Source organism: Lycorma delicatula, chromosome 4 (genome assembly GCF_047948215.1).
Source record: "Lycorma delicatula isolate Av1 chromosome 4, ASM4794821v1, whole genome shotgun sequence".
Lineage (NCBI taxonomy): Eukaryota > Metazoa > Arthropoda > Insecta > Hemiptera > Fulgoridae > Lycorma > Lycorma delicatula.
The window spans coordinates 47178982-47203789 of record NC_134458.1 but is presented as its reverse complement, the minus strand read 5'-3'; the positions used below and the strand labels follow the sequence as shown (position 1 = coordinate 47203789).

Below are 24808 nucleotides of genomic sequence, written 5' to 3'. Positions count from 1 at the left end.
GTTAATTAACAGGATCTTCTTTAGTGAAATCCAAAAATTCTATTGTAATGGTGTTATCTTAAAAAAGATGAACAATTCCATTTTAAGACAGGTGCCATTAACAATGCTGGAGGGTGCCAGGCCAAACAGGCCCACGACTGAGTGCCTAGAGGGCCCCACAAGCATGTGGGGGTCGTCCTGGTGCAGTGAAATCGCAGGCACTCTGCATACTGGCACCTGACGGCATTTCTCTCCCCTTTCTGATGCAATGCTCTGTAGAGGGGTTCCAGAAAAAAAAAGTGCCATTAACAACAGTACTATCACAATGTCGATGAAGAACGTGCTGCTAATTAGCTGATTTCCTTTGGAAAAAAGCTGAAGCTTAGTAGTTTTGAATTAGAGTAGATTAATACTTAATAATTTTAGTGTTGTGTTTTATCGTGCTATTCAAATTAGACAATACTTATCTATTATATGGGAGTAGATAATTTTTTTGTACAGATCTCTACTCACTTTGCTTGCTCCAATAAATAAAGATAAAAATATCTTGCCTAGTACTACATTCAAAAGTTTAACGATCAAAAGTCACATAAATTGGTTCATTGGTTTCGAACTACAAAAAAATGTCAAATTGGGGCTCTTAAATGAAATACATATAAAACAAAATCTAAGAATATGCACACAGTAACAAAATATTTCAATATCCAAAGTTTATATTTTCAAAAACCACAAACAAAATTACTTAGTCACTGCATTAGATTATTAATATTACTAAATAGTTTATGTTTCAAACTGTTTAATTTAAATTCTGCAGTATATAGAATACTTTTTTTCTTTTTATAATGTAACTAAAAAGATATACAAAATGGTTATTGAAAAAAATTGGAAGATAAGATTACAATCAAAACCCAGCTTAATTTCTAATTTTAAAATATAAAACTAATACTGTTACTTTGGTCAACAATTCAGCATAAAGGCATAACATGAAAAGCATTTTCTCTTAACTACTGTACTGAGTGGCATTATAACAAACATGCAATGTATTTAATACCAATATTAATGTAGCCGAGCAACATAAAACTACACTGAAAAAAGTTTCACCAAAAACTTATATTTTCTAGATGTTTCGACACATTCTCTAAAGTAAAAAAAATAAAAAACCAATAATAGGATTCAAACAGTTCTGACTAGCTATCACAATCGTAATTACTAAATTTTAATCAAGATTTTCTATTATCAATGTGAATATATCATATTCAAAAACACTGCACCATTATAATAAAAACTCTTAGAGGACCTTAGCTGTTGAACAAAATTACAGAAACTTTTGCACAGCTTAAGAAATACAATTTTACAACTTCTGTTGATGAATAAAACAGACATGTAATATCAATGAACAAATTTAATTTGTTAGCGAACATCATAGCATAAAGCATTTACATAGCAGGATGATTACAAAGAATTTACCAACAGGAAAAAAATTTAATCATAAAAGGAAAATTTCAACAAAATAAAATCTGTTCAGATGTCACGAATGTAGACCAGACCAGGAGTCAAATAAAACTCAGTAATAACTATTTGCTTGAGCAAGTATAATAATACCTTCCTTATTTACACATTTACCTCAGCCCTCAGCTGACTTCCTTAAATGTACCCTTACATTAAAACAGATGAACATGGAAATTTCACCAGAAACAAACTTTAAAGTAGACAAATACATTTGTTTTGATAGGAGTAAGTAAATCTTTACACTCCTTGACAAAACTTTTCACGTGAAAACATTTTCAAAAAAATAAGAATGAAACAAATATTGCTGAAGAATTCAAAATTGTCAAGTATGTATATTCTTGAAGATGCAAGATAAATTTATTTATAATCACATAAACAGAAAGATTCCAGTAATTGAATAGCATGTCATGAATTTAAATAAAATTACAACTCCTGCAAATCATTCTTAGAAAAAGGAAGTACAAGATGTAATTTACAAAATAAAAACATTCATAAATATATATCTCAACTTTTCACATAATCAGTTGTATCCTGTATCAGCTAGCTAGAAACAGTTGATACATGTGTTGTTAAGACTGCATACTGCTGGTTATGAATGCAAGTTATGTGTGCTCATAACGGCACAGTAGTCACAGGTTATGATGCAATGAGATGCCTTATAAGCAGTAATAAACCTCTGTAAAATTAATATTTAAATAAAGACATAACTATGACAGGTACCTAAGCATTGCAGGTGAAGGAGCTGGATTCGAAGGTGTTGTTGCTCTTTCTCGTTCTCTCTCTCTTTCTCTATCTCTATCCCTTTCTCTCTCACGCTCACGTTCTCGTTCACGATCACGGTCTCTCTCCCTTTCTCGTTCCCTCTCCCTTTCTCGATCACGATGATGTGATGAAGAAACACTAGTAGGAGGTGCACAGACAGACAGTGATGGCGCTTTTGAGTGAGATGCAGACATAGATCTTTTCTCACTGCTTGAAACTAGAACAAATTATATAAGTTTTGTACTACTTATTTAATAAATAACATGAAAAAACAAACATAAGGGAAATCGCAGTGAATAAAAATTTACAGATTAATTATCTTTAATAAATTTGAGTACATCTAAAGAAGTTTAACATTTAATGCAATTATATTAAAAGACAAACACAATCACAAGGATAATTGTGTACCTGTGTAACATAACATAAATCTACATTACAAATTAATTAATTTGAGATATCAAACTATTAAAATGTAAATATTTAATATATTTGATTAAACATTTTAGAACTTTATAATAAATTTTTACTTATCATCAGCATGGACCACATCCAAAAGAAAATTTAGACACAATAAAATTTAGCTAAATAAAAGAAATTTATCTAAATAAATAAATTTATTTATTTAAAAGAAAATTTATCACACACTAACGAAAATTCTTGTAAGGCAAGAACAGCAAACAAGATCCTGAGTTTTTTAAGTCATTAGCCATGGCAAACCGTGGCCAAGATATCTTATTGTACTATGAGTAAAAGTACAGACATTCTTATAATTAGGGAATCAAATACATTTCATTCAATCATAGTAGAGAAAGACAACAAGCAGGATGTGTACAGGTGTGCAGAAATTAACTAATAATAATAATACTCCTAATTTCTATGGATTGAATGGAGTCAGAGCAATAAAAATTTCAGTTATGCACATGCAGCCGACTTAAATACAGTTACGCGGTGCTGTAGAAAAGGAATAATTCATTACATTTTACTTTAAATAATAAAAATACTATTACAGTATTTAACTAAAAATAAGATATTTTAATAAAACTTAACCGACTTATTAACTACATTATAAAACATCAATCAAATTTTTAAAAAAATAAAACATACTCGAAGAGGTTTTACTATGAGACTGTGTGCTATGAGGCAGGAGCGGATAACCAGGTAAAAGACTCTCAGCTGCAGATAGGCCACCAAACCCTGGTAAGCCAGTAGCTGCTGCTGATGCCTGCAAACGTGCGAGGTAGTCTTGTGCAGCAAGATGCGAAGCCATTGTCCACCATGCTGCACCTATAAATATATTAATCACATTGAAATTAAAACTGTTTGTTTATAATAATATTGTATAAAATAATGATACACATAACAAATCAACTCGGTCAGAACACAAGAAATAGAAGAATTACATAGAAATACGTACATGAATGTTTGACCCAAATCATAAACCTAAAATTATAAATTTAATAAGTCGAAATAGAAAATTTTAAACAAAATACAACGCAGGTCCAATTATCTCAATCCTATTATCTGAGGTCAATTAGTAACTGGTTCACTGCCATTACTATTAACATTTCCCTCCTGGGTCACTTAACAGCACAGACCTGGGGTCTGCTCCTAGAAAATGTTGATATAAGTTCCCAACAATTTATTTGCAAAAAAAAAAAGTAAATAACGAATATAAATTATAACAAAAAAAACAGTAGAGGCTGGAGCCAGGTAATAGATGTTAAGACAAGCTTGGATCTGCCACCCTTACATCTTTATCTGAACTATTTTAAGACTTCATGTCATGAAATACATCAAATTTGCACGTATAACTGAGGGAGGATTCCCTTCATTAGGGAGCTTGGCTGGGATATACCTAACTGGCTATAATTTTGTTGAAAAACTCCTACAAAATATTATGGTGCTGAGAAACTCCTACACAATATAATGGTGCTGCTAATGTCACAAAAGACCAATTTTTCCCAATTTCAAAGCTCAAAACTGATACGGTCTCTAGTCCCCCTTCAACAGTAAAGCAGTCAAACATAAGATGTTTTTAACTGGACCAACCTACCTTAATACGCAAAGATTCATCAGCTCTGCTAGACTAAAACCTCTTCAAATATTGGGAAAATTTTTCATAGATGGATTGAGCCTGAGCAACCATCTCTCTTATAAAGACTTCACAAACATACCATCCCCCAAGTCTGGTATGAATTCATGTACAAAATTATCCAGTTATATTCATACGCAATAACATTCTTTTATAGAAAAGTGATGTATATGAAGGTAGAAGACATTATGATCAATGACACAACAGTATTTGCCTTGTGATATTTCATTTTAACCTGACAAAAGCCTAGGATTCTTTTTTTTCACTGAATACTTGATAACCAATGGTTCATTCTCCTTCATGATGATTTTCTATCATCTTTCAATTTTCTGAATACCCTTATAAAATTTTAAATCATTAAAAGAACTTTTTAGTAATAATTTTGTTCTGGATAAAACAGATTTTTTTCTCAGTAGTGTTAAGCATCTTTGGTGTTCTATTATAGTAACAAACTTTGGTTTAAAATAACTAACTATAAGTGGATTGGAGAAGCACAAACAGAGAGGGTGAATTAGATAATATTGGGAGAAGGTACTTCTTAAACTCTGTGATTCAATCATGGAGTCAAAGAATATGAGTGACTTATAATGTTGCTAGCTATTAAGGACAGTGTTAGACTTTAAGTGGATGTGTTTGTAAAGTTCAAACTGTTTCTAATGTATTGAGTTCCTGTCCTTTATGTGGTATTTATAAAAAAATTTAATTAGATCTATTGCATGGATGGTTTGTTTATTATGATTACTATTATTATATGTGATTTGTTTATTATTAATGTTACAAATTTTAACTGAATGTAAGTGCTTTGGTGAGTACCTTTAAGTGTGCATGGAATAACCTAACAAATTGTCCTATACAAAAGTTGAAACAGCTATTAAAAATGATCTTATAAAGTCCAATGTGGTAGTGATTAGCATTTTTTGAATAAAATGATTTTAGGTTTATTGTACGTTTTAAATTTTATAATAAAGTTTTCTGAAGTACAAGGGATGAATTTGGGTTATACAATATTTTTTGTTGGCTTGAGTATGTATGTTTTGTTTTTTTAGGTAGAAACTTTCTATGAACAAGGGATTATAGCTATTTCATAGCATATTTTATAATGCTGAGTTCATCCTTGAAGTCATTCTAGATCATGGTGATGGTAATGAGATGATACAGCAAAAGATTTATGTTGTCGGGTTATTATATAAAAGTTGTATGGTATGTGATCAATTTGTGTGTCTATAGTAGTAGTTTTCCGTAGACTTTGAAATTCTGCTTATATCTATCTTTGACTACATGACAGAATCATAATATTTGATAACTACCTCCTCTTTCAATCATATCCTGCATTACCTATGCTACTCCCATCTTGTTATAATTGTTTTTAAAATAGAATCCATTAACCCAGGAAACACTGAAAGTGTTCAACAGCAGTATGAAACATATATTTCATCAAGATACTACAAGAAAGAGTTTTTTTTTATCTATTTAACATCTTTAGTTTAAACTATATCAGTTTAAAATTCTGTCCACACACTGCTTTGAGTTACATAAAATACTTTTCATAAACTTTAATATTAACATTTTTCTTCAGTGTACGGGTGTAATCAGTAAAAAATAAAAGGTAATCAAATACATCAATAAAAAATTTGATGCTTTTGTTTAAATCCAAGAGAAACTATAATAAAGATTGATATTAATATACCAATAGAGTATAGAGAAACGAAATAGAGGAAGAGGTGATAATTGACTGAAGAAAGAGAAAACAATGTTAAAGAAATATAGTTTTCAGAAAGTATCTAGTTCAGGTTTATGAAAACTATGAAGAATCAAACTGAAAACATCAAGATAAGCTTTATATATGATTATAAACACTGTAATAAAAGAACACCAGTGAAACTGTCTAATTTGATTTTTGTTAAATGAATGTCTACTACTTCTATTACTAAAGTTATTAATTTTCCCTTGTTAACTCTATTCACAATGGTATAAGACATAATATAATCAAAACTTTACAGCATTATTTATACTAAATACAACTGAACAACCAATACACTCAAAGAAAACATTCATCATACCTGAATCAAATCACTATAACTTTTAACAATAATACTTCTTACCAAATAAATATACATAGCAAATAAAGATCTATATTTGCAGTTTCGAAAAATAAATAACACAAAAATTAAGTAGTAAAAGAAAATAATTTTTATTTTTAAGAAATAAGAACCCTAAAAATAAAATATTTGAGAATTACCATAGCCCACCTCACTGATATCTAAAATTGATGTAAATAAGACCATACCAATGCAAGGTAGGGGGTTAATTCCAATTGTGACCAACAGACTTCTATAAGTTTTGTTTCCCAATACAACCACACATCAGCAGCAATAAGAAAAATAAAGAAAACCAACTTACACATGAAAAATTTAATATTATGCATCATACCCATATGCTTCATTTAATAACACTGGGATGTGCTGTGTCATTAGAACCACTACGAAATATGTCTATTCTTTTGCAAACTGTGATTTATAGTTTTCAAATTTTGTCCTACTTCAAAAATTTAATAATGAGAATTATTTTCATTATTTTGATATCTTGATAGAGATATTTACACTTCTAAAGATAACTTACTGTAAAGAATTCTGTTTTTTTTTTTTTTTAAATTATAAAAACCTATTTAACAAAACTTTGTTTACAGTTGCAGCAGCAGATAAGCATATAAACCATTTCAGTACTACTGACAACTAAGTGTTATTGTTGCAATTATGAATCACCCATGCTGTTTGTAACTTGTTATAGTCATTTAATAGTTTTTTCCACTATACCATTCTTCCTATCTTATTCAAGTTCATACTGCAGGTATGTTTAATTTTAAGATAATCAATTGAATTTTAGGTAGTTCTATGTTTTTTTAAACTTGATTATGAATATACTTTAGATAAAATTATATGATGCTGAATATTATTTTTAAAGAATTCATTTTTTGGGTGTTAATTTTCATAATTTAAGATAAAATATACATGCATGCACACGCATGAATGCTACAAATTATAACTTCATAAATAGTATTTTATTGATGAAAATGTTATAAAGTAGAAATAAACATAATTCTAGCTCAAATGATATTTCTCCTACCGTATATTTACAAGTGTAAAATACACACGCACACATATACACAAACACATCACATACACACAAAGCATGAAAGCTATCAGCTTAGTTCCAAATTGATTCTTTACGTGCACAAATACAAACTGAAAAATGTCCTATCTTTTCAAGTGTCTGAAAAAATGCTTAATAAATGTCTAATCAAATTTCTGCAAAAGTGTTTTGTTTTTTGTGAGCTTTAAAATAATTTGATTATTATCAAAATAAAATGTACAGCACTTGTCTTACACGTAATTACAATATTCAAAGCAATTCTTTAAAGACTATAAATTCAGACAATCTCCACCAACCAAAAATTTATATGTTATTATAAAATTTTGTTTTTAGAAAAGAATTTTAATATCATATGGTAATTTTTTTCAAAATCTGCTTTATAACTGCTTACTCTGTTGGAGTGCAAAGATCACTTGTTAAACTACTCGTTTGACACCAAACAATTTAAAACAGTAATGAAAATCACTGTTTACTGAAAAATTGAATATAATCAATTGAACAAAACTAAAACTATAATGTACAGACAGACTGAATTGAATTTGAAGCCCCTTGCAGCATAGTAGGAATGAAGCAGTTACACACTGTACAAACAAAACAACATATGTGAAGCAGTGCTTTTTAAATAATATCTGAAGCTAAAAAGAATATTACAATAAGATGAACATTACAAGATTAAACTATAATTAATTTATTGTTAAATACTGCAAAACATAGTATATAGTTTTACGACCACAGGATTTCAACTCTGCCGCGAACTATATAAGGATGAACAGCTTACAGTAAACTGTAAATTAAAACAATTTACAACAGTAGAATGACTGCAAACATTTTCTACAAGTAACTTTTCTTTTCAGAATGACTTTTCTTTTATTTATAGGCCAGTAGATGATTTCCTTCTTATTACGCAATACATTTCAGAAGAAAAAATTACTGAATGGTACAAATTTTAGAGTACTTTTTAATTAAAAAGTAGAAAGAAGTATTTTTATATTTCTTTCAAAGGTCAAAGCGCAAAGTTTCAGCCAAGCTTTCCAAGTCAAACTTACTCACTTGAACTTGTGTGAGGAAGTACATGTTTTCATTTAACCCATTCAACGCTGAAGTATGTCATGGAACATCCTGCTATACCATTCTGAACAACAGCAGGACGTCATGGAATTTCCTGTACAATCGAACAATATTTTATATTTTTTTTACTGACCGAAAACTCAGGATAAAAGTTTAATCTATTACAGAAGTATGATTAAACATGTAAGACTGTGTTTGTACTTTTTGAATAAATACAAAAATTTTATGTGTTTAAATAATCTGCTTCTTTTTTTTGTGACTGAATCCTTGAACATTCATCAACTTAAACACTTTCTTTTTAGGTAAAAATATTTTATACTGCAATTTCATTTTTTTATCATCAAATTAGTTTTTTTATGAACACTTCACCACACGAAACCTTTGTGATTCTGATTAGGATGAATGAAATTTGTAGAGATGAAAAAATCCCAAGTCAGACAAAGATTTAAACCCAGAACCTTCCACCAAATGAAAGGAGAGATGTTACACCACAAAAGGTCAGTTAAGTCTAAAATCATTATTTTTACATAAACAATTATTTAATGCCAAATATCCATAAAAATTCAGTATAGGATACGACAGGTTTTTATCTCAGATGAATTTTAAGTTTCTACATAATACAAAATTAGCTGTAATTTTAGATACTTTTTTATCTTAATTTAGGAAAATCCTGCTATCTGATAACTCACCACAAACTAATTTTGTTCATGTAAAAGGAGTGACTGTACTGTAACCTGCGACTCAGTTGTACGTGGATACGTTGTATTCTTAGTTGAGTTATAATCTGTATTTTATAATATAAAAAACCCCTTCACTGCATTAAAAACTAACTATGTTAGTATTAAAATAACTAGATCATAAAGACTGTTTACTATCTATCACACATACAGTCTAAGTAGAAAACAGTTGAAAAAAATATCAAATCAACTTTATAAAAGTATTTAAAATAAAATTTTTAAATAATACTGTACTGAAATAAAAGTCTACTACTTAAACAACAAACAAATTTAATCATTATAAAAACTATAATTATTAAAAGTAATACCATTAAAAAAAAAAAAACGTGTAAAATATTTAGGCTAATGGTAAATGCTACCATTAGTTTAAATGCTAGATTGTAAACAAATAGTTAACACTAGTATAGTTTTATAATTCTTGGTCTAGCTTTGAATGGGTTAAAACAAAACATTTACAAAAGAAAATACCAATATAGAGAAACTGCAAGTATAGATGATTTTTTGTTAAATGACCAGCTGATTATACCAAAATAAATTTAAATATTTTACATTGAAACTTACTGGCAGGGTTGATACCAAGGCTTGCTGCTTGACTAGCTGCAACACTAAGAGTTCCCAGACTGCCATATGAGCTGGTAGTAGGGACAGAATGGGGTCCAGGATAACCAGAAGCTGCTCCGCCACGTGCACCGGCTCCCATCATCGCACTATATGCTGATGAAAGAGGATGACCATAGCCTCCTGGCATACCTCCAAATAAAGAGTGTCCACCTGCTAAATTAATGCATACATTAATACTTGACAAAAACTACTGATAAAGGGAATCGCAATAACAATAAACTACTAAAATCTATTTTCTCAAAACTGCAAAAGATAAAGATTAATATAGTTGACAATTTGAATGAAAATTGAAGAAATTATTAAGCAAGAATCAAAATAATGCCTATTCCAAAAAAATCTGCACATATTTATTTATTTTTTGTAATATCAATAAATATTAATTATAAACTTATAAAACAATGTATATTTAGAGAATGAATTGTATACATCCCAATTTTGATATACCTAAACCCATTTCATAATTAAATACTGAACTATTCTATAAGTTATCATCTTACATGTTATATACTGTCTTTCTTTAAAATATTATAGACCAAGCTTGGTGAAGTAATCAGCTCTGAAACTGACTAGAAGACTCATTGTACACACAACTCAAAATGAGTAATCCAATGAAAATGGCTTGACATCTCTATATTAATATTCTAAAATTTAGTTCACACAGCACTTAATCTATCATATTAGCCTACAATACTAGTAGTATATAAGGTTATTATGGTGTACATTCCAAGCTACTATAGAATTTAAGTAAATACTTCTTTTTGGCTGTCATAAATAAAAAATGTATCTTAAAAACTCAACTCATCAAAATATTTAATAATCTGGCTTTCAGGGCTCATTAGATGCTTTTCTGATATCACCTATAAATAATTTACAAACCTCTGTAATAATTAGACCAACCAAATTACACCAGCCAGTTTATGCACATTTCCTTCCATTAGTTGTTTATATCCTTCATACCCCAACTTATTTCTGATATTGTAAACTGTAATTCCATATAAACAACTGCTCCGACAGAAAATAACTGACCACCAACCACTCATTAGTTAGTCATATGAAGTTAAATTCAATCCACTAACATGGTCTAACAATAATCTAAAAGAAAGAAATTTCACACGAGAAAGTATCAACACTTGCAAATGTCCAATTTTAATACATGTTATTTGTTTTGATAGGCATACTCTTTTTTCAAATAAATATTTAGTAAACCTATTTGATTGACCATAAAGCCGCTCATGAACTATCATTTTGATTAATTTAATCGAAAATTTTTACATTAAAAGAAGCAATGCCCTGAGATTTATAAGGTCACAAAGTTTTTTTCTTCTGAAAAATTCATCTTCAAAATTTCTAATTATATGAACCTAGGCCTATGAGCCTATATGATTATGGCCTATCTAATTATATGAACCTTGGCCTATTTTTCCTTGTTATATCAGAAAAGAATTTTCATTTGCTGAATTAAATACAACCAACAATACTTTAATTTCACTTTTACATGAATATTTGCCAGTGGTGGCTCTTGTATAGGCAATGTGGAACTGCAACACGCCCTATTTCCATTTGATATTATTGATAACATTTAATATAATGAGTCCTTTTTTCTTTATACTTGTGCAATATATAGCCCTTAAGCTTAATGTTAGTAGCTATCCCCAATTTATGAAAAAGATACAAAAAATCTTTGTATGAAACTGTGCACTTCAATTCCAGCAGCATGGTGTTTGGCTGTTGTGAGCATGCGCACATAGGAAGCTTCACGCGAGGCTGCAAGGGAGAGAGAGCACTGTCACTCCCGTAGTGCTGACCCTGGCATGCTGGTGGAAGGTAATTTTTTTTACTCCGCATGTGTATGGAATGTTCCTTGTTCGTTCCCTTTTCTAGTTTAGTTGGTGGAAGGAATATGAAAGTGATTTAGTTGTTTTTTTAGTAGTGATCAGAAGATGACAGAAAGCAAGGGCTCTTTGATGGTGAAATCTGTCCAAAAACATGCTGGAGGTGAAAGAGAAGGTATTTAGTAAAAACTAATTATGTATTTGTTTCTGTGTACAGAGAAATTTAAATTAAACCCCATTGAACTATAGTGTTTTTAAGCGGACATTTTATTAATTTATTATCTAATAATACTAAAAAATATTATACACGCTACACGGTTTTTAAGCACAGTGCTTAAAAACCGTGTACCATATTCTTGACGGTGATAAATTGTAGAATTAGATTATTATCCTGCTTCCAGCTATTCTATTTGATTCATTTTTTTTTTGTTCTTTTATTTTACAAAAAACTTTAACATGGCCTCAAAAAAGGACCAGAAAAAACTTTTCTGGAGCAGCACCCCCACTAATTTTAGGTACGAGCTGCCACTGATACTTCCATTCCCAATTGACCTAATTTCACAAATACTTTATTGCTATTCTTTTCTATCACACCAGCATCAGTATTTATTAATTTCTTCTTTTTTTCTTATTTGAATCATTATAATAACCCAGTTTTCTGATGATACTGTCATTGACAGTATCTCCTTTTTTTTATAATCTCCCGGACCACCGTTAGGTATTGTTTCACACGATGACATAAATGATTTGTAGCGTGTGTGAAAATGCCATGCCTTACCGGGATTCGAACCCGGGACCTCCAGATGAAAGGCTGAGACGCTACCACTCACGCCATGGAAGTCGACAAGTTCCGTATCTACAATTTCATTGATTTTCTTCAGCTATGAGCCTTCTTTAATCATTCACTATAAAATTATTGATAGTTTCAATTAATCGCCAGTATCAAGTTATGTAACTTTTTCATTAATTTCCTAAAAACTAAATTAATGGTGAATTGTTAAATGTATTTTTTTCTTAAATGACAGCTAAAAGCAAAAAGAAAAGAATTAATTATAATATATGTTACCTTGTATGCCAGAAGATGTAATATTACAAGAAGTTGTACTTTTTTCTGGTAAATTGTTTAAAATCATATTAAGTCTGTGCAATTCACTCTGTAACTTCTCTATTTCCTGTTTTGCTACTAAATTTTCAGTCTGAAGAACGTCTACTTGTTTGAAAAGATCAAGATTATTTTTACTAACCATTTCTAAATGTGTTATGACATCCATTTTATCCGCATCATTTTTTTCAAATAAATATGATTTAAAGTTTGTCAATAATACCTGTAATCTTGAATCACATGGTTCACAATTCCATTTAAATGAATCACCTTCATTAATAAAGGCACCAGTCTCTTCATTTACTTTTGCTGCACATTTAAAATGGTACCACTTTTTACAAAATCCATCACAAAACTTAGCAAATTCTTCAGTTTTTATAACATCATTACACTTACCACAAATCTTAGGATGGTCATTTCCCGCCATTATCTTGTAAATCCCGACAGATCTTTTGCCTAAAAAAAGCTATAATCTTATTTACACAATTACTTTATTTACGTCTCCTACTTGAGTTAGACGCCGGCGATTCCAGTTAGCAAGCCTTCTCGTAGCCGGACGTGGTTAAAACAAAAACGAGGAAAAAGAGTATCTTAGTAGCGCTGAAAGTATCTTAATAACGCCAGTGCACATAAATAAATCTTTTATTTTATCATACTCGTAATAAGTTTAATCGTTTTAAATTAATAATTAATTATCGTCTATATAATTCAGTAATTATAGGTAAATTACTTTCATACAGCTCTAAGTTTTCTCGTCGATAATATTTAGAGTGCCACTTCCGCGATAATCGATTAAGCTGACTGTGAACGATTGCGATCCTATACTATTTTTTTTTTATCCGAATACATTTTTTTTGGTTAATAGTAAGGGTGGCCTAACGAGAAAAATCAGTTAAATTTAACAGGAAGAAATATGTCAATGAATTATTCATAATCTGAATTTCAATAAATTCAGATAATTTTTTTAAATTATTCGAATTTATTTATAATTTCAATAAATTAAGAGGTAGAAAATTCAGAAATGAATTTGCAACCGGATAAATTATCTTAAGCACTGGCGGTAAGTGACAATAATTTTCTTGTCACTTTCATATTTGATGTTATCAAAAGTTGACATATAAATTGTAAATCAGAAAGAAACTATGAAAATAGTGATATTATGATTTCTAACATCAAAATAAATCAGGTACTGATGTTTCTGATCAGAAAATTAACAAGATAAATTGGTGAGAGGAATGTAACAAATTTATTTGGCATAATGAGTAAAAGTCAAAACGTAATTTTTGGTCATTTAATGTGTTAATTAGGCTCTTTTTTTTGTAATAATTTAAATGAATGCTCCAGTAATTAAAGATGGCAATATTGAAAAAGATCATTATTCATATGTTAAATAAACTTAAATTTTAGCAAGGAGAAAGTTAAAATACTAATGCAAATGCAGATGGGGATTAGTATAAATGCATAATCCTTAGAGACTCACGCTAAAAACGAAATATCATTATTCATCTTTCCATGTGGAAGCCTGTGAAGATTGTACCAAGCAGCTTTGTAACGCCTAAAGGCCCTCTCTAGTTGCACCTTTAAATGGTAGACTTTCTAATAACAATGCATAAATGGGTAAAATAATTCATAATTTTTTATAAATACGTGTAGCTGGTGGGAGTTGGAAGTGTTGCAGGTGCCTATCTGAGGGATCATTCATTACCTCCGACATTAATGTGCAAAATCTAAAAAGTAAATTAAATTGACTCAGATAATTTATAATTAAAAATTAGACTAATATTATATACAAAAAAAAAGTTTTCTTTTTAACGGATGAAATACAATTTTATGGCTGATTATAAAATGTCAACTAATTTTGGGGAATGACTACGATGAGAAGCGATACTTTGATTTATTTTTATAATGATGTTAAGTTTAAGATATATTATATATCAAATAGATTATTAGTATATACCTACTTTCTATGTTGAATACATGTGTAAATTATCAGTTATTTTTATCTGTAATCCAAATATTGTTTTGGATAGCTATAGACTTTTTTATCTACAAAATGAAAAGTTCCTCTGAATTTTCCAACTGTTGTTAGAAATATGGTTGTAATCAAGACATTTTTTTTTTTTAATTATTATTCTGACTAGAGTGGCCGCAAAGGACTACTCTAGTCAGAATAATTCAAGTCTTTTTTGCTGATCTTTTGGCCTTTAAGTTCTTAGCTTTTACTTTCTCCCAATATTTAGTAATTCTCAATGAACTTGCTTTACGATCCTCTTCTGAAAAGCCCTTTTTGTATAATTAAAAGTTCTTACTTTAAAGTTGGTATTCGGATCTTTAATAACAAATTTTAATTTTTCGGATTTATTAAGTAAATCTTCGTAAGTCAAATTTAATTCTTGCGTGTCTTCTTTAATTTCTTTGATCCATAATGGCGGATTTTTTAAAGACCAAAATTGATCGATAATTCTCTTAGTAATCCTATCCTGCGGTAATCTTAACAAGTGTGCACAGAAAGAAATTCGCTTCTTTTTCATAGTATCGATTAAGGATTCCAAATTTTCGTACAGAAATTTATTAGGCGATAATCTGTATTGATTTTCATGTTTATATTTTTTGTTTATCCAGGTTCTAAGAATCCTGCGTTCAATTTTAAGCAGGACTGAATCCTGCGTTCAGTCCTATTTTTCTGATTTAATCTAAATAAAGTCCCGCTCGCGTAAGTAATTACTGGTTTAACCACAGTTTTGTAATGTCTAATTTTAGTGCCAATCGAGAGCGATTTTTCGTTGTAAGTATTTTTGGTTACTTGTAGCGCTTTAAATAATTTATTAAGTCTTTCAGTCCAATTTTGTTTTTCGTTACGATTACAAGTAATGATCTCTCCAAGATATTTAAATTTTTCTACAAGTTCTACTTTGTTTCCATTAATATTCACAGAATTAATAACTAAAGGATCTATAGCCATCATTTTAGTCTCTTCGTAAGAAATTTTAAGTCCAATTTTATTCGCAAGTTCTTCTATACTTGTTATTTGTATTCTGGCTTCTGCGATACTATTAGCTAATAAAGCTAAGTCGTCGGCAAATCCTAGGCAATTTAAATTTAAGTTATCTCTTTTGTATCCAATGTGAATATTTTTTGGATTAATTTTAAACCATTCGCGCATCAGAAATTCTAGTGCACAATTAAATAGTAAAGGCGAAAGTCCGTCGCCTTGTCTCAGTCCGGATTTTATGTAAAAAGGTTCGGAAAATTGGCCACGAAACTTCACTTTAGATTTTGTATTTGTCAATGTTAAACGTTAATATGATCATATTTACCAATTTAGGATCCAATCCGAGATTTCTCAGAATTTTTAACAAATTTTTAATAAATCAAGACATTTATAATGATATTATTGAGCACATAATTATAAACCAAGAGTTTTTCCAGATTGTATGGTTTATAATCATACAGTCTACTGTGCAAATTATGAACCTATACATTTGAATTAATTTTTTGAAAATGCTACCAGAAATTAACATCTCTGGGATTATCAGATGTTGGGCGATTTATTCTTGTATATATGATTACAAAGCAACAATTTAAAAAAACATTTAATTAAAACTTTGGATGTTAATACAGATCATGCAATAAAGCCTACTGCAAAAAAAGATTTGCGCCAGTTTAAACATGAACTCTATGTTATATGGGATAAACATGCTGGATCTATCCAAAAGAGAGATTTTAATCGTTTTTTTAACACACTATTTTAGGTTTTTGATAGTGTTTCCCTAAAAAAAATGTAATATACCACAAAAAAATAATAAATGGTATACTAGGGAGAAGGCTGAAGTAAGGAATTTTATATTTCTCCACAATATAATCAGAAATATGCACTCCCAGGCACTATAACAACTGTAAAATTATACAGAGAAAGATGATTAATGCCACAAGGAAGCAGTAAATGCTAAATATATGCTGGAAATAAGTACAAAGAAACAAGCAATACCACTGGTATGTTGAACTTGAAGCTTAAGGAAATTATTAATATTATCAAGAACTTCCTAACACTAATTGTAAACAGTACAAGTGAGGGCACCTTTTCACCTGCACTAAGTCATCAAAAGTTATTCCTATCTTCAAAAAAGGAGATGAAAAAACATCCTACAAATTAAAGGCCCATTTTGATTAATTTCACTTTATCTGGTCATCAAATCAATTGCTGTAAGGGAGTTGGGCAAAAGCCTTAAAGTGAATCTTGTAGATTCATAGTAAGCTTACAGTCAAATGTCAATGCTATTGAAGTTATGGTTAATTATGCAATGAATACTTTCAAGTCCATGATGTTTTTGGGAGCAACTTATAATTATGTAGTCCATGATTTAGTGATTGTGAAGGTAGTGAGATTACGGGGTGAGGGGTGAGTGAACACATTATCAATAAGTTAAATAGAATTTTACCTCAACTGGAGATCAAAGGTACCTGATAGTGCTGATATGATATCAGTCACCTTGATAATGGGAATAGAAGTTATACAGGTTAACAAATCACTCCCTGATTCTACATTGGGAGCATGGAACCCTTGTTATTCTTGGTGATGAATGATACTGATGATAGATAATGTACCTAGCAGAGTGATTATACAAGTACATGACATTATTATCCTGACTATGTGACTCATGCTAATCTGCTATACTCTAGTGTAAATAAGGAGAAGCACATAACATTTAAATAGATGGAAATTAAATAAAGAAAGAATACAGTATAAATAAGTACAATACAAAACAAAACTTCTTGGTTTTGAGTTAGCTCAAAAGCTGTTATGAGTCAAAAATATTGCTATGGAAGGTATTAACTTCCTGCTTCAAAGAATTAGCAACTATGTTCCTAGTTAATGCATAAGGGAAATGTAATTTGGGCTCATTCACACCATCTGACATAAAGAATCAAATTATAGACATATATATTATACATAACATACAGACAAATATATTAACATAACATAGAGACATGTACATTACATAGAAGAGTATATTTTAGTAAAACAGAAAGAGACGGCAACAATTTAGGCAGTTCCAGTTCAACAGAATACTGCAAACCTCTTAATAATATTATAACACCTTAATTGTAAAATGAGATTTGGCTTTTATTATGTCACAAAATAAAGGTGAACTGCTTGTAAGATCGTACATATATATATATATAATATTTTAGCAAAACAGAAAGAGACGGCCACAATTTAGGCGGTGCCAGTTCAACAGAATACTGCAAACCTCTTAATAATATTATAACACCTTAATTGTAAAATGAGATTTGGCTTGTATTATGTCACAAAATAAAGGTGAACTGCTTGTAAGATTGTACATATATATATATATATATACAAAACTATACACTGAAATCAAATCAACTTTAGAACTTTCTAGATTCTAGTTCAACAAGTTCTGCTACTCAGCATGGAAGTTTTTCAGCAGGCAGCTTATTACCAAGTGACTAACACCTGTGATGTTTAATGACAAAGTGTAGAAGTAGTTATTAAAAACTTTTTATAGCATCAGGAGTTTTATGAACATTCTACACAAGGTGTGTTATTGACTACCCAATCTCATGCATTGATGAGTGATTAACCGATACAAATTTGAATTTCCTTTTTTTTTAGCATAGTGTCCATATCACATCTTATCTTCTATCTACATTTTAATGCTTATTTGGTATTTATATTTCATAAAACATATTTTTTATTTAGTAATATATATATATTTATGAAGTCCATTTTATTTACAAGGTGACTAAATAATATTTAATCAAACCAATAAGTATCAAGTATTTCATGAAAAGAGAAATAATGTGCTAGCCATACAGACTACAATTTTTATTCAGACGCAGTTTGGCAAAATGGACTTGACAAATAAACAAAAGAAAAAATTGCCCTAAGTAATGTACTGAAAAGAATAACTATTTTAACAATGATTGGAACAATAAAAAATTTATAATTAAAAAAAAGTGGTCAGCTCTCTAAACAGACTGAAAAATTAATGTTCAAGAATCATTTTGAAAGCAAATAGAATTTGGTAAACAAAACAAAGACTTCTCTCCAAGAACTAGATTTCAATAATGAATGCTAGATTTAAATTCTAGAATGGGTAGAACACTTTAGTAGTTACTCATATCAGCCACCAGCTGAGTTTTTAATCACACACAAAGATAGTAAATAGGCTCCAGACAAGCTCACAGTCAGAGTTGCTGGTATAAAAATAATTCACTTATACTCTTTCTCTTACTTATACTTGCAGAGCATTCATGTGACATTCTTTAATAATTCATATCCATTTTATATTAGGTTTTTATAGTAGGATGAATCAAATGCTACACAAATATAAATTTTCATTAAATTTAGAGATATCGCTTCTCCAAAAAGGTTTTAAAGATGTTCATTTATCATTTTTAATAACTTTAAAGAATTTAAAATGGCACACACAGTACAATAATAATACTAATTCAAACTTATTAAACTCCCTTAACAGTTAACCTAGCACATTAAATAAAATGTATAAATTTATTAATGTATATAACAAACCATTGCCTCCTGTGCCAGCAGTCCCATCTCCCCTCGGCCAGTAAGCTGCAAAAAAAAAGAAATTTTATAAGGCATATATAAGAGAGTGACGGTGATCCTTTTTGAGAAGTGGGTCAAATTTTGTTCATTATATTTTTAATACTAGCCCCTGGGTGACCAAGTTATTGGCGCATCACTTGAAAAGTGGGGGGGGGGGGGTGGCAAAAAGAGTACCAATAATTTGGAAATACCGAAAATTTGTTAACAGAAAATCTTGACAGCTGACCCTTTTTTTGGTTCTCACTTTTAAAATCCTTTAAAAAAGTTTATGTTTCCTTTTTGTTTTAAAACTTTTACTTTTGCAAGTGAAGAGCAAAAAATAAAGGTCGACGTCAAAAAATTGACATCAGTGGGGTGATACCATGAATTACCGCATCAGCTGACACTATGCCTAGTGGTGCTTCAGATCTGAGTATTTGAATGAACAAGGAATAAAGAAAAGCACATATATTGTGAAATATTCTTTATTAATAAACATCCATGCCACGGAAACAAATATCCATGCCACGTTTATGACTGTCATGAGTCGTACACAGGTGCAGCGATATAGAAAATCAGTTACCCAACGTCCACTTGGAAATATTTTTGTTTTTTAAATTTGACATTAGATATTTAAACTTTAATTTTTTTATATTTTTGATTGTCTGTTCTCTCTTTTATGATCTAAAATATAAGTTCATAAAAATCAACGCGTGGGTATTTAAAAAGCCTTTGTGGGTCAGTGTCTGACCCGCGGGTCACAGGTTCACCACCACTGATATAAGACAACAAAATATTTGTATTTATTTTGATATTTAAAATAACAAACTTAATCTTTGAAATCATCACTTTGACAATTTTATTGGGTTTTAAAATTTATCTTAATGGCACAATCACTCAACTATAATGCACACCAATAATTAAAAAAATAGAACGAATTGCTAATCAAAATAAATAAATGAGGAGAGAGATATAATTATATAATTTTTTCCACTTTTGAATGGTGAAATGAGATCTGTTTTGTAGAACCGCATCAACTTTTTATTTTGCATGGAATAACACTAACTTTAACATCCTTTATTAAAGAGTTTATTTTTTAATACATTTTAAGTGTAATATTTGCAAAGAAATTAACATTTTAATGATAAACCAAACCAAATTTATTTTAAAGAAAGTATTTTTTGGTTTGTATTAATGCTTTCAATCACTCTGTGCACCATCTTCAGTGATATTAAATACAACTTAGATATAAACTTACATATTAAGTAGATAATTATAATGTATATTGTTATATAATTCATATTAAAGATACACATGCATATTATATAATTATAAATATGTAAGGAATTTCAATAGAATTTTGTTCATGAAGATGAAATTTTTTTAGTTGTAATAAATCTAATTTGAAATGTAATGATTTCTACAGAAAAAATCAATCTACTATTTTGTAAAGAGGATCCTACCTACTCTGTTACGCACTCTTACAATAACCACAGTTATCTTTAATTGGATAACAGTCAACATGAAAATTCATAGTAAATAAATTAATTATACACATTAGAAACTGCAAAATGTGTATACACATGCGACAGATGTTTTACTAAGATCTATAAAATTGTCCCTGCAATCATTCTGGTATCCTAAATCTGTCAACATCTGGATTACTATTCTTAAGTCTTGAAAATGTTCTGTTTCAGATTGTAAGTGACTTTAGACTAAAATATCAAAATGAATAATACTCTCAATTCAGCTGTACCGTGCATTTTCAACCAACTATAATTAGGAGATCCAAGGAAAACATTCTGAAGGACATAAATGATGAATACAATTTTTTTATCTAAAAATTCAGCATGTTTAATCCAACTTAAAAATTGGAACAAGTCTATGAACAATAAAAAAAAGCCATCCAATTTTACAAAATCTGAAAATCATGCTGTTATATTAGTAATAGAGTACCATACATAAGAATTAATAAAAGATGGACTGCATCAAACTAAGTGCTACATTTACTGGTTGTAATATGAACTGAGAAGTAATTACTTTTTGTAAGGTTAATCTTTAACTACACTGCAATATTTATATACAAGTACGATATATTGAAGAAATATTCAGTTGAGATTCAGATTTCTTCTGATTTTTATTTTAAATATATATCAGGGAAAATTGTTGTACTAGTATTTCAATTTTTAGAAAAACATTTTTTTTTCTGACAAAAAAAGTACAAATTCCAAGGCTTATCTCAGAAATTTATAAATGCTGCTGAAAAGGACATAAGTCACCATTTTCAGACCTTTCCCTACCATATATTCAAGCACTTAAAAAGAAACAAGTTACAATGCTGAAAATAAACCAAATATAACATTATCTGTACAGCTGTTTAAATCCATTCTTACAAATACATATGAAATGTTCCACAGTTTCCAATAAAAATGCTTACATTTTAGCAGAAAAAAAAGAGTATTAATTAAGAATGCGGTTTTATCTGAAGAAATTTTAACTGATGTGACAATTGAACTGGCTGCAATAAAGTTTAAAATTGGAAATAATACAATTATAGTTTTAAGTACTTCCAAACTCCTGATGTACATTTTGATTTTTTTAATAATTTTTAAAAGGTTTTTGTAACATACGACATATGTAATATCAATTGCTTTTTCTTTTCTTTTTTTTAATTATGGATCTAAATTCAATAAAAACCTAAATTTCAATCAAAATTTAGATTAAATAGAAATGGTTGTGTGTATGTGTTTCCATAGTAAATTGGTAATGGATAATATTATGAAAATTTAATAAGTGTAGAAACACACTTAAAAGTCATTGAAATCGCAATTTCTGATTACCATGCAAAACACGTAAAATTAGTTTCTAAACATAAAAAAAGACCAATCCTCCAAAATCACCAGGAGAAGACCATTATCAAATTATAATAATGCAAAGTTACATGAAAAACTCAGTAATGTTTAATCGAAGTTGTTACACGACTCTTACCAGTCTTTTAAACAAGCTGTTTTTCATTTTTTGGACAACATATGCCCAGTAATAAATAAGTAAACGGCGCTGAAAAAAATGAATATGAATGTACGGAACTATAAAGAGTTCAGAAAAGGCTAAAGAATACTTAAGTGGTTTCATTGTCATTAATAATAACCAAGATAACATAAAACTTTGTAAATTATGTAATAAATACCACACAAATTACTCATATTTATCAATTAGAACTAGACAATATTCCATTAAAAATAAAATGTTAAGATTATAAACATATCAAAAATGCATAAGAGGATTATAAATAAATTCAATTTAGTTAGAAATAAATGTGTAAAAAATTTCACAATCTGTCACAACTCAACCATTATTGAAGATAATACTAAACATTAAAATTTTTTTTATACGGTCAGGAAAAAATAAATAATACAATCACCTAAAATTATAACTCAAAAGACAATACTGTTGAACACAATACTTGAATATTACACTCAAGTCCAAAAAAATAGGAAGAAATTGTTGAATAAATAATGATATTACTACATCAAAGTACATTAGATGTGATTTTATCAACAATGGCATCTTGAAGTGCTGTATGAATAATCTCACTGAACCAATTTTAGTTTCAGTTACTATAAACCAATATGTGGAAACCAGAATCTTATTGATCAATTGAAGATGGTTCAAGTTATTCCATTATTAAAAAAGGGTGATTGATCTAGGAATGAAAATTATAAACTCATTTCACTTCTTCCAACCTTCTCCAACTATATAAAAAAATTCACTGCAGAATATTTAATTTATTTCAAAAATACATTACATTCAAAAACTAGCTTCATAAGAAATACTCCACAACATTTGCTTCTATCCAATTCTTTAATAATTTCTATTACTGGTTGTTGAAAACAAAGGGCTGTTGCTGGTATATTTTGAATTTAAGTGGGGTGTTCAACTGTATCAATAAAAGTACTTTCTTAAACAAAATGAGGTACCATGGTATTAGCGGAATTCTCAGTTTCAATCACATTTAATTTGAAGTCACCAGTACAAATACTAAACAAGACAACTTGTCTTCTATTTCTACTAGCAAGTGTATAAATATTTATTACATTCTACTGATAAATTCAAATTGAAAGTGAATGCAGTATACTCCAGTACCAGTTCTTGGTCTACTTTTGTTAATCCCAAACATTAATGATATACAAGGGGCACTCAAAAGGTTATCTACCTAGGGGTGTTGCAAACTAACCCACCGGGTTGGTCTAGTGGTGAACGCGTCTTCCCAAATCAGCTGATTTGGAAGTCGAGAGCTCCAGCGTTCAACTCCTAGTAAAGGCTTGAACGCTGGAGCTCTTTTATATGGATTTGAATACTAGATTGTGGATACCTGTGTTCTTTGGAGGTTGGGTTTCAATTAATCACACATCTCAGGAATGGTCGAACTGAGACTGTACAAGACTGCAATTCACTTACACTCATACATATCATCCTCATTCATCCTCTGAAGTAATACCTGAATGGTAATTCCTGGAAGCTAAAAAGGAAAAAGAGGGGTGTTGCAAGTTACATATTGAGATATGTTTGATACCTATATGTAGTTCATAATATGTGTGTGCTATGACGTAATTATGATTAAAATTCTTTTATATGTGGTTGACGCAGTAGTCCTCCAGAGTTAGTAACCCGGCTATGCCAATGGATTTGCAGAAACTGGAGAATCGATCAGTCATAAAGGTTCTCACCAAAGAAGGAAAATGTCCGAAGGACATCCATTGAAGGATGACTGTGTTGACTGCATATGGTGATAATGCGCATTCACAATACCAAGTGAAATTCTGGTCCAAACAATTTAAGTGGGGCAGGGAATCCATCAGAAATGATCCCCACAGTGGATGATCTGTGGAAGCAACCACACCTGACATCTGCCAAAAAGTGGACGGATTGGTTACGGAAGATAGGGCTGTTAGGGTTGCAGTACTTGCTACAGAATGTGGGGTGTCCAAAGAAACCATTATAAAAATACTTAATGACCATTTACACATGACAAAAATCAGTTCCCAATGAGTCTCACAAAACCTCACACCACATCAGAAGCAATGTTGTGCACAGTTTAGTGCAAAGAACTTGTAGCTGTGAGAAAAGAATCTTATGGATTTTTTCAGCAGGTTGGTGACTGGTGATGAAACATGGGTTCATTACTGGGAACCTGAGACCAAACAAGCGTCCACGCAGTACAAACACAAAGGATCCCAAAACCCAAAAAATTCAAGTCCCAGCCATTGGCAGACAAGAACATGGCCACAATTTTTTGGGATATTGAAGGAATTTTGTTGATTGAATACATGGAGCACAAGCAGACTATCACTGGTAATGCCTATGCTGAGTATCTTCAGAAGC

The 24808-nt window shown here is 30.0% G+C and overlaps 1 protein-coding gene across 1 annotated transcript in view; it reads right to left on the bottom strand.

Moving 5' to 3' along the window:
* The window catches only part of tou (bromodomain adjacent to zinc finger domain 2B toutatis), a 539960-nt gene that overhangs the window by 157086 nt on the left and 358066 nt on the right, over window positions 1-24808 (bottom strand). Inside the window, exons 5-8 of the mRNA XM_075362856.1 lie at window positions 19409-19453; window positions 9859-10068; window positions 3355-3534; window positions 2209-2467 (exon numbers count right to left, since the gene is read on the bottom strand). Coding sequence (XP_075218971.1) covers window positions 2209-2467; window positions 3355-3534; window positions 9859-10068; window positions 19409-19453 — 694 coding nt within the window. The remainder of the gene's footprint in view (window positions 1-2208; window positions 2468-3354; window positions 3535-9858; window positions 10069-19408; window positions 19454-24808) is intronic.